The 14,250-nt window shown below is 39.1% G+C and overlaps 1 protein-coding gene across 8 annotated transcripts in view; it reads left to right on the forward strand.

The window, feature by feature from the left end:
* PCSK5 (proprotein convertase subtilisin/kexin type 5) overlaps nt 1–14,250 on the forward strand; it is a 250,017-nt gene that overhangs the window by 165,680 nt on the left and 70,087 nt on the right. For all 8 annotated transcript variants that reach the window (XM_051789299.1, XM_051789294.1, XM_051789297.1 and 5 more), the window contains 2 exons: nt 4,778–4,914; nt 12,135–12,278. In XM_051789299.1, the coding sequence (XP_051645259.1) occupies nt 4,778–4,914; nt 12,135–12,278 (281 nt within the window). The remainder of the gene's footprint in view (nt 1–4,777; nt 4,915–12,134; nt 12,279–14,250) is intronic.

Raw genomic sequence — 14,250 nt, forward strand, 5'->3', positions numbered from 1 at the left:
AGTAATACATTAGTTATCAGACAACAACAATATGACAACAGTATGACAATTTAACTAACAGTTGGAAATAATCTCTACAATGACGTAAAATGAACATACTCACATGCTAATTCTGGGTAATAACTGTGTATTAATTTCTACCTTTTCAGTAAACAATAAGTGCCACGTGTTTGTGAGATTTTGCTGTATTCAGAGAACTGATTTAACAGTGACATGAAACAGGCCCATTCTGCTACCAGAATATATTTACATATACACACATAGGTGCACATACAGAGGCACAGAACTGCATCAGAAGAAATTCTCACACAATTATCAGTGAAAATTAAGATAATTCTAAATATATATTTTAATTTAATTTTATGATCTCTAATAGATTAGAATACTATCATCATCATGGCTAGGCTTCGTGAACGAAGATTTGGGAAGGGCTCTATCCACGTTTGTTACAAACACGTTGGTGGCTAAAAAGGCCAATGCAAGATGGGCATGTCCGGTTGCAAAAGGCACAACAGAAAGACTCCTTAGGTGGTATATTTTGCAAGGCACGATTCTGTGTTGTCTTTTCTCCTCAAGGGTGATCCTGCGTGCGTTCTCAAAGGCATCAGCAGCGTTATAGATGGTGTGTCTCCAGGCCTCCCAGTTGGAGGCCAGAGTAGACCAGTTATGTTGATCAGTATGGCCAAGGCTGAGATGTTGTTTCAGGGAGTCCTTGTATCTTCTCTTTGGGGCTCCTCTCTTGCGGCAGCTGGTGGCAAGTTCACCATAAAGCAGGATCTTAGGGAGGTGGTGGTCCTTCATCCTTGAGACGTGCCCTGCCCAACACAACTGTGTTCTCAATAAATACTATTATAGGCATTCATTTAAAATGGAAAAAGCACAAATGGCAAGTTGAATATGAGTCACCAGTGTGCCCTGACAGCCAGGAGGGCCAACCATGTCATGGGGGCCATGGGGTCAGTCGAGGGAGGTGATTGCCCCACTCGACACTGTACTGTTGTATTTCCACCTCAAGTACTGTGTGCAGGTTTGGGCACCACAATATAAGAAAGATGCAAAGCTATAGGAGAGTGTCCAAAGGAGAACTACAAAAATGGTGAAGAGTCTAGAGGGAAAACCATATGAGGAGCAGCTGAGATCACTTGGCTTGTTCAGGCTGGAGAAGAGAATGAGGAGAGACCTATAGCAGCCTACGTCTTCCTTACAAGGAGAAGCAGAGAGGCAGGCATCGATCTCCTCTCTTGTGACCAGTGACAGGACCCAAGGGAATAGCATGAAGCTGTGTCTGGGGAGTTAGGTTGCATATTAGGAAAAGGTTCTTCATCTAGGGGGTGATTGGGCACTGGAACAGGCTCCCCAGGGAAGTGGTCATGACACTTAAGCCTACCAGAGTTCAAGAATTTTTGGACAATGCTCTCAGGCACATGGTGTGATTATGGGGACTGTCTTGTGTAAGGCCAGGAGGTGAACTTTGATGATCCTTGTAGATCCCTTCCAACTCTATGATGCTATGTTTCTGTGTTTGAAATGAGAGCATGAAAATCGACTTTTGGCTGAGCCCTATAAAGTGCATGGTCCATACAGTTTCAATGGCAGTAAGTGTGGATATGCTGTACCTGACCCCATGCCTCTGACTGACCTAAGCTCCCAGCAAGAACTATTTTATTCATGTTCTGTGTGGCAGTTTTCGTTTTCCCAATGCTTGCTGAACTTCACTACCTTTTGAGAATAAAGCTTGAAATTAGTTTAGAAAATAACAGTAAAAAGTCACAAGTGCAAATGTCATAAATGTTAATCTAGTCCAATGATGGATTTTTCTCTGTTTTATGGAAAAACATTTTAAATCGATTGCATTTTCTGCTGTAGACATCTTGTTTAATTAAAAAATATTTAAACATGGCTATTACCAGTGGAATTTTCACACATAAAGACCAAATTAAAATAGTGATAAATATAATACATACGTATATATGCATGTATAAAAGATATACATGCATATAGCAAAAGGAGGGGCAAGGAAAACCTCCATTCTTTATTGGACATGGGTGGGAATATAGTTATCAAAGATGAGGAAAAGGCTGAGGTATTTAACACCTTCTCTGTCTCAGTTTTCAACAGTAAGACTGGCTCTCCTGAAGACAGCTGGCTTCTGGAGCTTGTAGAAAGAGATAAGAATCTGAACAGCCCCCCTGTAATCCACAAGGAAACAGTTAGTGACCTACTGAGCTGCTTGGATCCCCACAAGTCTATGGGACCAGATGGGATCCACCCAAGGATGATGAGGGAGCTGGCAGAAGAGCTCACCAAACCTCTCTCCATCATCTACCAACAGTCCTAATTCACTGGGGAAGTCCCAGATGATTGGAAGTTGGCGAATGTCATGCCAATCCACAAAAAGGGTCAGAAGGAGGACCTGGGAAACTACAGGCCCATCAGCCTGACCTCAGTGCCTGACGAGGTTATGGAGCAGATCATCCTCAGTGCAATCACACAGCACCTACAGGATGGACAAGGGATCAAACCCAGCCAGCACAGGTTTAGGAAGGGCAGGTCCTGTCTGACCAACCTGATCTCCTTTTATGATCAGGTGACCCCCTGGTGGATGAGGGGAAGGCTGTGGATGTGGTCTGTCTGGACTTCAGCAAGGCCTTTGACACCGTCTCCCACAGCATACTCCTGGAAAAGCTGGCAGCCCACAGCTTGGACAGGGGCACTCTGTGCTGGGTTAGGAACTGGCTGGAGGGCCGGGCCCAGAGAGTGGTTGAATGAGCCCAGAACGGGTCTGCATCATCCAGTTGGCAGCCAGTCACTAGTGGTATCCCCCAGGGATCAGTGTTGGGCCCAGTTCTGTTTAATATCTTTACTGATGATTTAGATGAGGGGATTGAGTCCATCATCAGCAAATTTGCAGATGACACTAAGCTGGGGGGGAGTGTCAATCAGCTGGAAGGCAGGAGGGCTCTGCAGAGGGACCTGGATAGGCTGGAGAGTTGGGCTGATTCCAATGGGATGAGGTTCAACAAGGCCAAGTGCCGGGTCCTGCACTTTGGCCACAACAACCCCCTGCAGTGCTACAGGCTGGGGACAGAGTGGCTGGAGAGCAGCCAGACAGAAAGGGACGTGGGAATTTGGATTGACAAGAAGCTGAACATGAGCCAGAGTGTGCCCAGGTGGCCAAGAAGGCCAAGGGCATCCTGGCCTGGATCAGGAACAGTGTGGCCAGCAGGACCAGGGAAGTGATTCTGCCCCTGTACTCAGCACTGGTGAGGCCACACCTGGAGTCCTGTGTCCAGTTCTGGGCCCCTCAGTTCAGGAAGGATATTGAGGTGCTGGAGCAGGTACAGAGAAGAGCAACAAGGGTGGTGAAGGGACTCAAGCACAAGTCCTATGAGGGAGCTGAGACCGTTCAGCCTGGAGAAGAGGAGGCTCAGGGGAGACCTCATCACTCTCTACAACTCCCTGAAAGGAGGTTGTAGCCAGGTGGGGGTTGGTTTCTTTTCCGAGGCAACTATCAGCAAGGCAAGAGGGCATGGTCTCAAGTTGTGCCAGGGGAGGTTTAGGTTAGATATTAGAAAGAATTTTTTTTACAGAGTGGGTAATCAGACACTGGAATGGGCTGCCCAGAGAAGTGGTGGATTCTCCGTCCCTGGAGGTTTTTAAGAAGAGACTGGATGTGGCACTTAGTGCCATGGTCTAGCAGCCGCAGTGGTAGTGGATCAAGGGTTGGACTTGATGATCTCTGAGGTCCCTTCCAACCCGGCTGATTCTGTGATTCTGTGATCTGTGTGTGTATATATATGCACAATATATGAATGTATGTATATACACAAATACATAAAAATACGTATATGTGAATGTATTGATATATATGTATTTTTAAAACCCGAACCATGCAATTTTATTGGAGGCAACAGTCTTGATGAGAGTTCACTTCTCCAGTAGTTTTGGGGTACCAAGCGACGTTCTGTGAACACTGAATAAAAGTGCAAATTCTCTTGTGTCTAATCTCTGACCAGGAAGGGTCCTCCTTTCCCTTCTCATTCGGGATCAGCATCACATTGCAGTGTCTGAAATAGAACTTAGGCCTGGATTATGATATTTCTAGTATCAGGGTTCTGACCTCTTCACTCAAGATCTAGGTAACTAAATTACGGTATTGTTTTTTGTTAGATGAAAACATCAGATGCCATTAGTCTCTCACTGTTACCCAAACTCAGTTCTGTCAAGTGTTTGAAGAGGGTGATTGATACCTTGGTCGTTTGAGGATTGAGGCCAGTGTCTCAGTTACATTTCACTTCCTCACCAGAAGTGGCATATATTGAGTCTCAGTTGTCTCAGTCACTTAATAGTTTTTATTGGTTTTAAACCCCTTTTAAGTATTCCAATCCAAAGGCAAAAATAAATGTTACTGAAATTTTCTGACTTCTAAGTTGTTTGTATTTACAGTATGTTGTTAATGTGATGGAATTCTGTATTATATGCAGTTTTCCCAAGACCCATGAATCCTTATATTAAATAGTATTAGCAATTATGATTTTTTGCAATGAATTCCCTTTTACGTTACAAAAAACAATGTCAGGTAAAGATTTCTCTTCCACTCTTTCTACCTTCTACTCTTGAATGTACTTGCAATACATGTGAGAAAGCCATCCTGAATAATGTAAAGGCACAGATGCATGAACTGGCTGATTAGGATACTCTTCAAGAGTATACATTCTCAGAGGCATAGCTCCACAGAAAAGAAGTTTCCTTGAAATAATGGTCTGATTTGTTTTAGGTTATTTGATCATTCCATGGAAGGATTCAAAAACTGGGAGTTTATGACTACTCACTGCTGGAGTGAAAAAGCAGCAGGTGACTGGATCTTGGAAATCTGTGACACTCCATCTCAGCTGAGAAATTTCAAGACTCCAGGTATGACTGTAACCTTTATTTGGGCTCTGTGAATTCTGAAGAATGCTTGCTGTTTTCCACCTTTTATTTACAGCTGAAACATCTCATTGGCTTTAGTGTGAAGGCAGAGTTGGTAAGAGCATTATTCTTAGTTTCAGTTATCAATGCACTCTTCATTTTTATGTCACTGTTATTTACCATTTAAGACACATGGTTCATTTTTATTCTAAACTTATTCCTGGTTTCCAGGAAAGTTTCATGAGGATAGAGGGTAAAATTCCCTCTTTCTTGCAGTTGCATGTGTTGCATCAAAAAATAGAAAGAGATGTTGGCCATTTAGAGCTACATCATACTAGACAGATCCCTGTGCCATCTGACATGTTACCAAGAGTCAGTGCTTTAAAGAAAGCCAAATCTTTACTAGTCACAGTTTTCAAGGAAAAAGATACAAAACTGCCTGAAACCTCCTGTGCCACATTTGAATGAAATTATGGTATCTCCATCTGTGTTCTTGGATGCTGAATATAGATTTATCAGGCAGATCTTCAACACAAGTTAGAGCAGCTCAGAGTTACTCTGCTGTAAGAGTTTTGCCTGTCACTTTGATGACTGATATAGGGCCTGTATTTACTTGGCCTGTATTGACTGTATAGGGCCCAGGAATTTATTTTCATGTTGTTTTTCTTTGCTTTGTATTTATTAGCCTACCCATAAGAAAAAGTGGCATTTATAATTTTTTACATAACTAAAAAATCTCACTTTACAAGAGAAAGAAATTCACAGCTCCTTATCACTGGTAGGTTGCATGGTGATCCTGTGTGTATGGACAGAGTGCTCAGACCTGGCATTTATCCATTCATGAACCATGCTCCTAGAAGATTTTTTGGGGCTGCAGGCACTTTTTCTTCTTTTAATTCCCACTGCACAGTTCAGTTTCATTCACATATTTCAGTATGAGCTCTTTGAAAGAAATGGAGACTGAGAGAAGCGATTTAAAAGAGGCTCAGGGGAGTACATGCTTACTTATATTTGCTATATAAGGGATTATGAGAGATAAAGTTATGAGTGATAAGCATATACTTGCTTTTGGATTTACTGAAAAGTCAAACTTTAAAAACTATTTTGAATTAGGTGCGTTAGACACAGACAAAAATGCCACTGTTTGTGTATGAATAGTGAATATAGTCCCTCCTTTGGAATGCCACATCAAAGTAGGTGGAAACCCTTTAATGAAAATATTCAAAGGTGAAATGTCATTTAAGCAAATAATCTAGATTAAACCAGAGACGAATACTACTGATTTATTTGAAATCATTTTTCACTAAATCTAAGTTAACACTGATTGGATTTCATGTCAGAATGTCATAACATTGAAAGTGGCAAATATAGTTGATTACTGCTTCCTGATAAATAAAAACTAATTATAAGAATTGTGCTGTGAAATATATTTAGGATTACAATGACATTACCAATAAACTTAGTTTATAATTGTTATAGTTTAACCCCAGCTGACAAGTACTATGGAGCTGTTCGCTTACCACCCCCCATCCAGTGGGATAGGGAGGAGAATCAGAAAACAGTAAAACCTATGGATTGAAATAAGAACAGTTTAATAATGGAAATAAAGTAAAATACAATCATAGTGATAATAGTAATACTAATGATAATCTTAGTAATGAAAATGGAGATAAAAAAAGAGAAAGGGAAATAAAACACAAGAAAAACACATGATGCATAATACAGACCCTGACTCCCATCATCATCTCCCAGCTATTTCCCCCCATTTAACATGCTGGACATGATATTCTGTGTTATGGAATATCCCTTTGGCTAGGTTATTTTATCTGTTGTGGCCATGCTTCCTCCCACCTTCTTGTGCACCTGCTTCCTGGCAGATCATGGGAAACTGTAAAGTCCTTGGCTTAAAGTCAGTGCTAGTTAGCAACAACTAAAACATCAGTGCGTTATCAGTGCTATTCTCCCTCTAAATCCAGAACACAGCACTGTACCGGCTTCTAGGAAATAAATTAACTCTATCCCAGCTGAAACCAGGACAATAATTCAGTGAAATAAAGGAGGCATTTCATCTCAGGCAGCTAAATAAACTCACAAAGCAGTAAGTTTTCTGATTTCCTAAAAATACATTCTGAATTCTAAAGACAAAGATGTTAACTGGAAGTATTGGAAGCTATAAAAATATATCTCTGTGAACTCATTAATAGAGGATATTGAAGTATGTTTGTTCTTAAGTTGGTAGGTTATTGGAGTCATTAAAATTATTCAAATGAGCCTTGGTAAGTATAAGTACTTCTATTGTTTCTACTACACGAAAAAACATACATAAACATTGACTAAAATGTGAACTGAAGTGCTTAAAGGCTTTGAGTTTAAAATCAGAAAGTCCAGCATGATAGGCCATGTGCATGTAGTTGACTATTCTAGAAGAATGTTAATTGTTTCAATTCTATTTGACTGAGAAAGGCCCCTTAATGTTTCTGTCACCAGATATAGGGAAGAAGTACTTTGGCTTCCTCTTTATTGAAATTTGGCTTGTTAAATTAATCAGATTGGAAAGAAGCCTTTGTGTAGTTCACCTGTTCAAGGTAAATGTGCCTTTCTGGGAGGTCAGGGTGTCCAGTCACTCCTGCGTAGGTGAAAATTAGTGCGTAGGCCAAATTCAGTTGGCTTTATATGTTTTACTTTGGACAAAAATGAACCTACTCATTTCAAAATTATGACAAAATGGAAGTGCAGATTTTATGCGGCTTAGATGATTTTCTGTCTTAAAAAATCTTAGCACACAGATCAGTCTCACTCAACTGCTGTTGTTCAAACTGAATGAGAATTTTAGTTCTTTATTTCTACTCTGCTTTAGATCTGTCATGTTCTGATAGCCAATCCCAACTTTTTAGGAAAGTTTTCTGTCTGTCTGTTAAATCATCTTCTCTCATTACCTGACTCAGTTGTCTGCATAAACTGATTTTAGGTTTTTTAGGATAGTAAACCAGTAGTCATAAGCCCAAAATTTTGAAATGCTTTTACATAATATGAGGCTAATAAGTCCCTAATGAAGACCAAGATAATGTATGATTTTCAAAATTGCTGAGCAGCGAACAACTTTTGGTCTGTGGCAACTATTTACACTATGACCAGTGTTATTTAAATGTTATCTGTATAGTCATGTGGTTAACTTCAGGCATAGCCTTTTGAAAATTCGGATTATCATCCCCTAGAGCTCTGGAAGGAAAACACTAGCATTGCCAGTATTTCGAATTTCACTTTATCACCACTGATCACTTCTCACAATAGCTTTACAGTGGTGAAAGGTTCTTAGCCTAAGTGATGTTAATTGCACCACTAGGGGAAAAGAAAAGTTTCCAGTACACTAAAAAGGGGCACTCATTTAGAAAAGCAGCCATAGACTATAAGCAGAACTGCTCAGGGCTTCATGAGGAGGTGTGATGTTTGGGGTTTTTTTAAATTTTCAATGCTTTAGAATTTGATAGAGGGGAACCATTAAGCAACAACTAAGTAGTTTAATTTTAACCAGATTACTAAAAAGAGACAAAAATTAATGTTTTTCAACTCCATCTTGCACTTTTTATTCCTGACGCATGCAGGAACATCTCTAGTGTGAAGGACAAGTTAGGGTATCTCTTCACCTTTATGTGTACCAATAGTTCATCCAACAGGCATGTAGAAAAACCACAGAGCAATGCATTTCAGCTCTTCCCTTGTTTTCTCTTTCCTTTCACACACCCTTCACTAAAAAAGAGGTAGCATGGAGCTATTTTGCAAATTTTTAATGTGGGCTATTCTTCAGACGTATTTTGCAGCCTTTTTACATCACCAGGACAGTCTCAAAGTGGCCAGCTACATTTCCAGCTTTACACTTCAAAGCCCGTGCTGCACACTCCTGGTTTACATATGTAGTTGTATAGGTCTTACCAATTTATTGGTTTCAATACTTTACATATATTCTTCTCAATGCTGTAGTGGATAATCTCATGGAACTGCTTTCTTTTACTCTGTAAGAACTAAAACCTAAACATGCAAACCTTGAAGAAAAGACACAATAAGGCCAGGGGATTTGGAGAAAGTAGACCTGCCCAACTAGGGTGTGTGGAGGAAGCTAATCTAAAAGAATCCTGCTGGAGAGCTTACTCTCTACTTTCTTTTAACCACAATGTGAAACGCTGCTTGTGAGACTATTTAGGTTTTTACATGCATTTGGATTTCAAGAGATACAGTGTGGTTGTCAATTTGCATCCTAGTTCATTAAATACTGTCTAGTAATACATCCCCATCTTTCCAGAGCAGTGTTTCCCTTCTGCTGGAAGCTGTCTAGTAACTCTTCTGTTCAAAAAGATTTGGAAGTGCCTGTCGTATATTAGTGGTGGATAAACTCAGCTGTTTGGGCATTTTGGGATTAGTCTCCACACTGAACAGAACATGAAGTAAACAAAAGGTGCTTAAACACAATTTTGATGCCTCCCCAGTTTATCACACTTGATTTCTCCATCATACTTCTTTCTTGTTTGTGTTCTATGCATGTGTTTGTTTAGCTATTGAAAGGTCTTATAATTAAAAGTTGCTATTTTCATGTAATCAAACTGAGAACAAAGAGTCAATATGTCATCATATCCCTGCACTGGCAAAGTGATGCCACATGTGTTACCTGTCAAGAAGTGCAGAGTGCAGTTCATAAAAGTAGTGCATATGATTTCTGCATTTAATTCTGCAGAGTTTATGGCGATGGACATGTGTTTACTGTGAAACATTGTGATACACCCTTTCTCCTCTAGATACAGTATGGGACCTTTGTTACACATACTAAATACAAGCAGGGTAAAGGATTGTTCTAGCCAAACTAAATGATGGAATTAGCCAAAAATGGGGAAAGAAAAATTTTGGTCAGAATGTGCATACTTCATTTATTCATTATAAAAGTGTGCGTGTCTGTAGATGTACTTATTATTGAAATAATTTCATTGTGCAAATTAAACCAACCTTGAGGCAAATTCATTTCTTTGCTGGCAAGTCACATGAATTTTTCCCCTCTTTATTTACTGAACAAAGGCAGCTAATCTCCTGAGAGACCCTACATTATTCCCCTTACTGCCTTTTTTGCATTACATATACATTCAAAGTGACAATCCTTCCTACAGTAATATTAGTACAAGACCTTCCATATGTGTAAAGTCCAGACACAGTACACTTAGGAGCATCTGTGGTTATTTTCAGTGGGTTCTTGCAAATGTATTGACCAGTGTTCTGGAAGTAGTATGTAATCAACCCTTGGAAAGTTAGGTGAGCTTTGGCTCGTAATCAAGACAAGGATGAAAAGATCTGAATAACAGCAAAACACACATTTTTTGATTGAACCCAGTATGTTATGGTTTACATGCTGTAGATGTGGGTTAAAAGACAAAAAGGACAGAGACTGGACATGGAGAAGCTCTATCTTTGAAAAGGCTATAGAGATGACTGCACACTCGGTTAAAAATGAGCTCCCTGTGTGACTTCTTGTCTAAAAAGAAAAGTGCCATTAAGGACCCAGCTGGATCTCTCTAAAGGACTTCAAGATGGAACTTGATTCCCACATGTCTATACAGGAAGAAAATACGTGATTTGGGTCTTTTTAATCTACTGAGGCTTTAAGACCTACATGTATGTGGATAGGAAAAAACAATTTGAAAATAAGGTTCATGCAGTTTTTACAGCCAAAGTAATTAGCCAGTAGTTTGGCCACAGGTGTGGTAGACTCATCACAGCAGTTAATTTATTTCATTAAATGTCTCTCTAAAGAAAGTAATATTTTGATTCGACTCTGAAAAGCTGGAAGCTACTGTGTGACACAACTGCTGTGTGATGTAGTCTCTGATCTGTAGTTTCTTCTCAACAACTGAATATAGAGCAGAGAAGATTTTATATGACATTTAGAAATTTTCTGTCGTTTAGAAAGATTAAATTGGGTTGGCAAAAGACATGGAGATAACAGATTTCCCTCTTTAGCCATAGTATAAACTATTTAAAACAATTGGTCTGTGATCTGTCAGGTAGTGGACTTATTGTTGCTTACTGCTTGAAGGATGCATGTAAAATCAGAGAGATGCATATTGTCTTTGTCGTGCCAGTGGAGATTACCAGACAACATTGGGGAAAATAGACAAAATCACGTGTAAAGTGATTCAAATTAATTTGGTTGCACACATTGAAAAAGTCCAAGTGAACAATATTTCAAATTATTGAGTATCATTAAAATAAAATTTAATTGAATTTAATGTTACATGTTTTTGGTTGTTTTTTTTTTTTTAGAAGAGTGATATCTGGATTACATTTCTCATTAAATGATAGTTCTAAAGGAAGAGCATTTTAACCACAGAACAGCCTCCAAAACAGGATCTTTCAAATTCAACTAGCTATCTCAACACAGATAAATATGAACAAGAAAATAGAATTATACCAAGCTTATGTTCCACTTTTCAAGCCAGAATATGGGGTTTATGCATCATTACTTTAGGAATTATTTCAGGCCCAAGTCCTTTTGCTCTTTCTCAAAACTAATTCACCAAGTAATGTAGACAGAAAGGTGGGAATGCGAAGTCTACCCTTTGTGTTCTGACTGCCTGAATTGATGACTTGATACACCTTTACCTTTTTATTCTTTCCAAAAAAAAACTTATCAAAAAGCCAGATAATGCTTTGGGCAGCCAAACAATTTTTTTTCTTCATTCAAGTATTAAGAGGATAAAATGTTAGTGATGATCACAGACAATACAGTGATATATCTGCCAAATAACTGGGGCAAATAAATAAGAAATTATGCTGGTTTGTGGGGACACTGATGTTTTTCCCTGGAGATTTTAAAAAAAGCTACTTCCTGTTTATCAAGTTGTGTCCTATAAGTCAGTGAAAAGTACTCTTAGGTAACCCCTTTCTTAAGTCACAGTTCTGAATACAGCTACTTAGCTAAAAGATCTCAAATAATAAATAATTACTGCACAATTAATAATGCTCTGAGGAGAAAGTGAAATCCAGATGCCTGCAGTGAAAATATAGTATAAAGATCTGATTGAAGAAAATATGCTTTCTCAGTTTATAGTAAAAAAAGTATTGCAGTGAAGACACTTATTTGAAGAGCAATGTCATCTGTACCTACTCACAGCATCATGCTTGAAAGTGATATATTTTTGTAAGACACAGTTCTGAAAGTAGATTTTAAAATACTTAACTTCTAGGCAAATTGAAAGAGTGGTCCTTAGTACTGTATGGAACATCCATCCAGCCTTACTCACCAAGAAATGATTTTCCAAAAGTGGAAAGAGTGCGCTCTAGTCCAGTTGAAGACCCTACAGAAGATTATGCAACAGACGACTATTCAGGTGTGTACATTCATTGACTCTGATCGAGCATTTACTGAACACTTTATAGGTTGAAGGATGACCTCAAAGTCTGCATATGTAAAATGTTCAGTGAATTGGATTCTTCATTGAAGACGAGAAGTATTTGTTTCACAATTTAAAGTTAGATGTTTTAATTTTATCCTTATTAGCGAGCATAAAGTTATATATTAAGCTACAACTAACATACTATGAAGAATGCAGTGTTTTGCATATAAGAATACAAAGCTATATATACATACATATGCACATATATGTGTATATATGTGTCTATATACATATATGTGCATATGTATGTGTATATATATGCACATACATATATATACATATATACATATATGTGTATGTATATATATATATATGAAGAACATTTACTCCTACATCTGTGTTGTTTCCCACTGATCCCTATAGAATTGTTTCAGCCTTAATAGTTTTAGATTTTTGGCACTGCAAAATAAGTCAAGTTGGCAGTTTCCCACAGGTAATCCACCATTAGGAGCACTATTTACATTCTCCTTCCACAGCATGTCAGTTCCAGAGTCTCTGTTTTAGATGGAGAACTGCAGTAGTCCTTGTTTTAATAGGTGATGAATCACCACTGTCTCTGCTGTAAAGGTCACTAACTTTTTAAGTTTTTATATGAAGCAAACTCGCTTTACTTCAAGTTTAGCTGCTAGAAGAAATTTGAAGGTGACTGGCAAATTCATTTCATTCAAGAGAAAGCAGCGATTCTGAAGGTTATAACTTCACTCACAGGCATTGTTCTTCTGCATAAAGGCAGGAGTTGATGGTTCTCTCCTCCCATAACAGGAAGGATCTATTTGAAAACTGCAAGCACAGAATCATAGAATATCTCAAGTTGGAATGACCCCATAATGATCATCAAGTCCAACATGAGTGTAGGTGAGATGGAAGCCTTGCTCATCAGCAAGTACTATGTGAGGTTTTTGCAGAGTGTAGCAAACAGAGCATACGGACCCTTGGTATCTGGTTCATTGGGTCTTGGACCAGTTGTTACCCAGTTGGTAACCTGAGATCATTATGTCCATAATTTATGCTGACCTGCTTTTTATAAGTGATTTTGCTAACCATTCCTAATTATGATTTACAGAAGCCTTTGCATATTTCAAATAAAATGCAGATTTGTTACCCCTTGAGAAAGCATCAGTTCAGATCCAGAAATAGTTTCTCTTTGATAAATTCTATAGAGGATGCCCCACCTACTAAAAATTATAAATCACTGTGAATAAATACTAAGACCAGGATTGCATGGTCTTTAGGTACTACAAAGACTTTCTTTTCTTTTTTTTCTTTTTTTTTTCTTTTTTTTGGTGGAACTAAATTACTATTTGGAATTCAAATCAAACAGGTGTTTTGGAAACTTCCCTGTCTGACCATCCAGGAGCCACCCTGGCAGTCACACTCGCACCACCTGAGCTAGGGCCAAGGTCCCTTCACAGATGAACACGCCACACTCACACAGTCAGACCAGGCTTCCATACTGGCTCGACACAAGGTTTCCCACAGCAGAGTCTTAGACTTCCTGATCCTTAAAATACTTCAATCTTGGTGCAACAACTAAATAACTAAATAACAGCTCGAGCTGGGTGCCTTTGAGAAGGGAGGACCCCTAACAAAGGAAACTCTGGGCTTTTATACTCTTACAGTTTATGCCCACAGGAAAGTCTCGAGGGCTTGGGTTCCTTGGTGCTTGCTGTGTCTCTGAGTGTCCAGTCACCTGTCCAGCACCACAAGTCCCCGTGCTCTCTGTTTGCAGAGGCTCAGCAGTTCACAGCTCTTGCCTGGGCCCCCTGCCACCCAGAGTTCAATCTGCAGCTTGCACTGCAGTTTGAAAACCAAGCTACCTGTACTGAATGTATTCCTCAACACAGGGAAACAGAGTAATCGAATTTCTGCAATAAAATACCACGTTGTAAAGTTTGAGAAGTACTAA

Source organism: Manacus candei, unplaced genomic scaffold (genome assembly GCF_025592945.1).
Source record: "Manacus candei isolate 608988 ecotype Guabito, Panama unplaced genomic scaffold, ASM2559294v1 h1tg000027l, whole genome shotgun sequence".
NCBI classification, from domain to species: Eukaryota; Metazoa; Chordata; class Aves; order Passeriformes; family Pipridae; genus Manacus; species Manacus candei.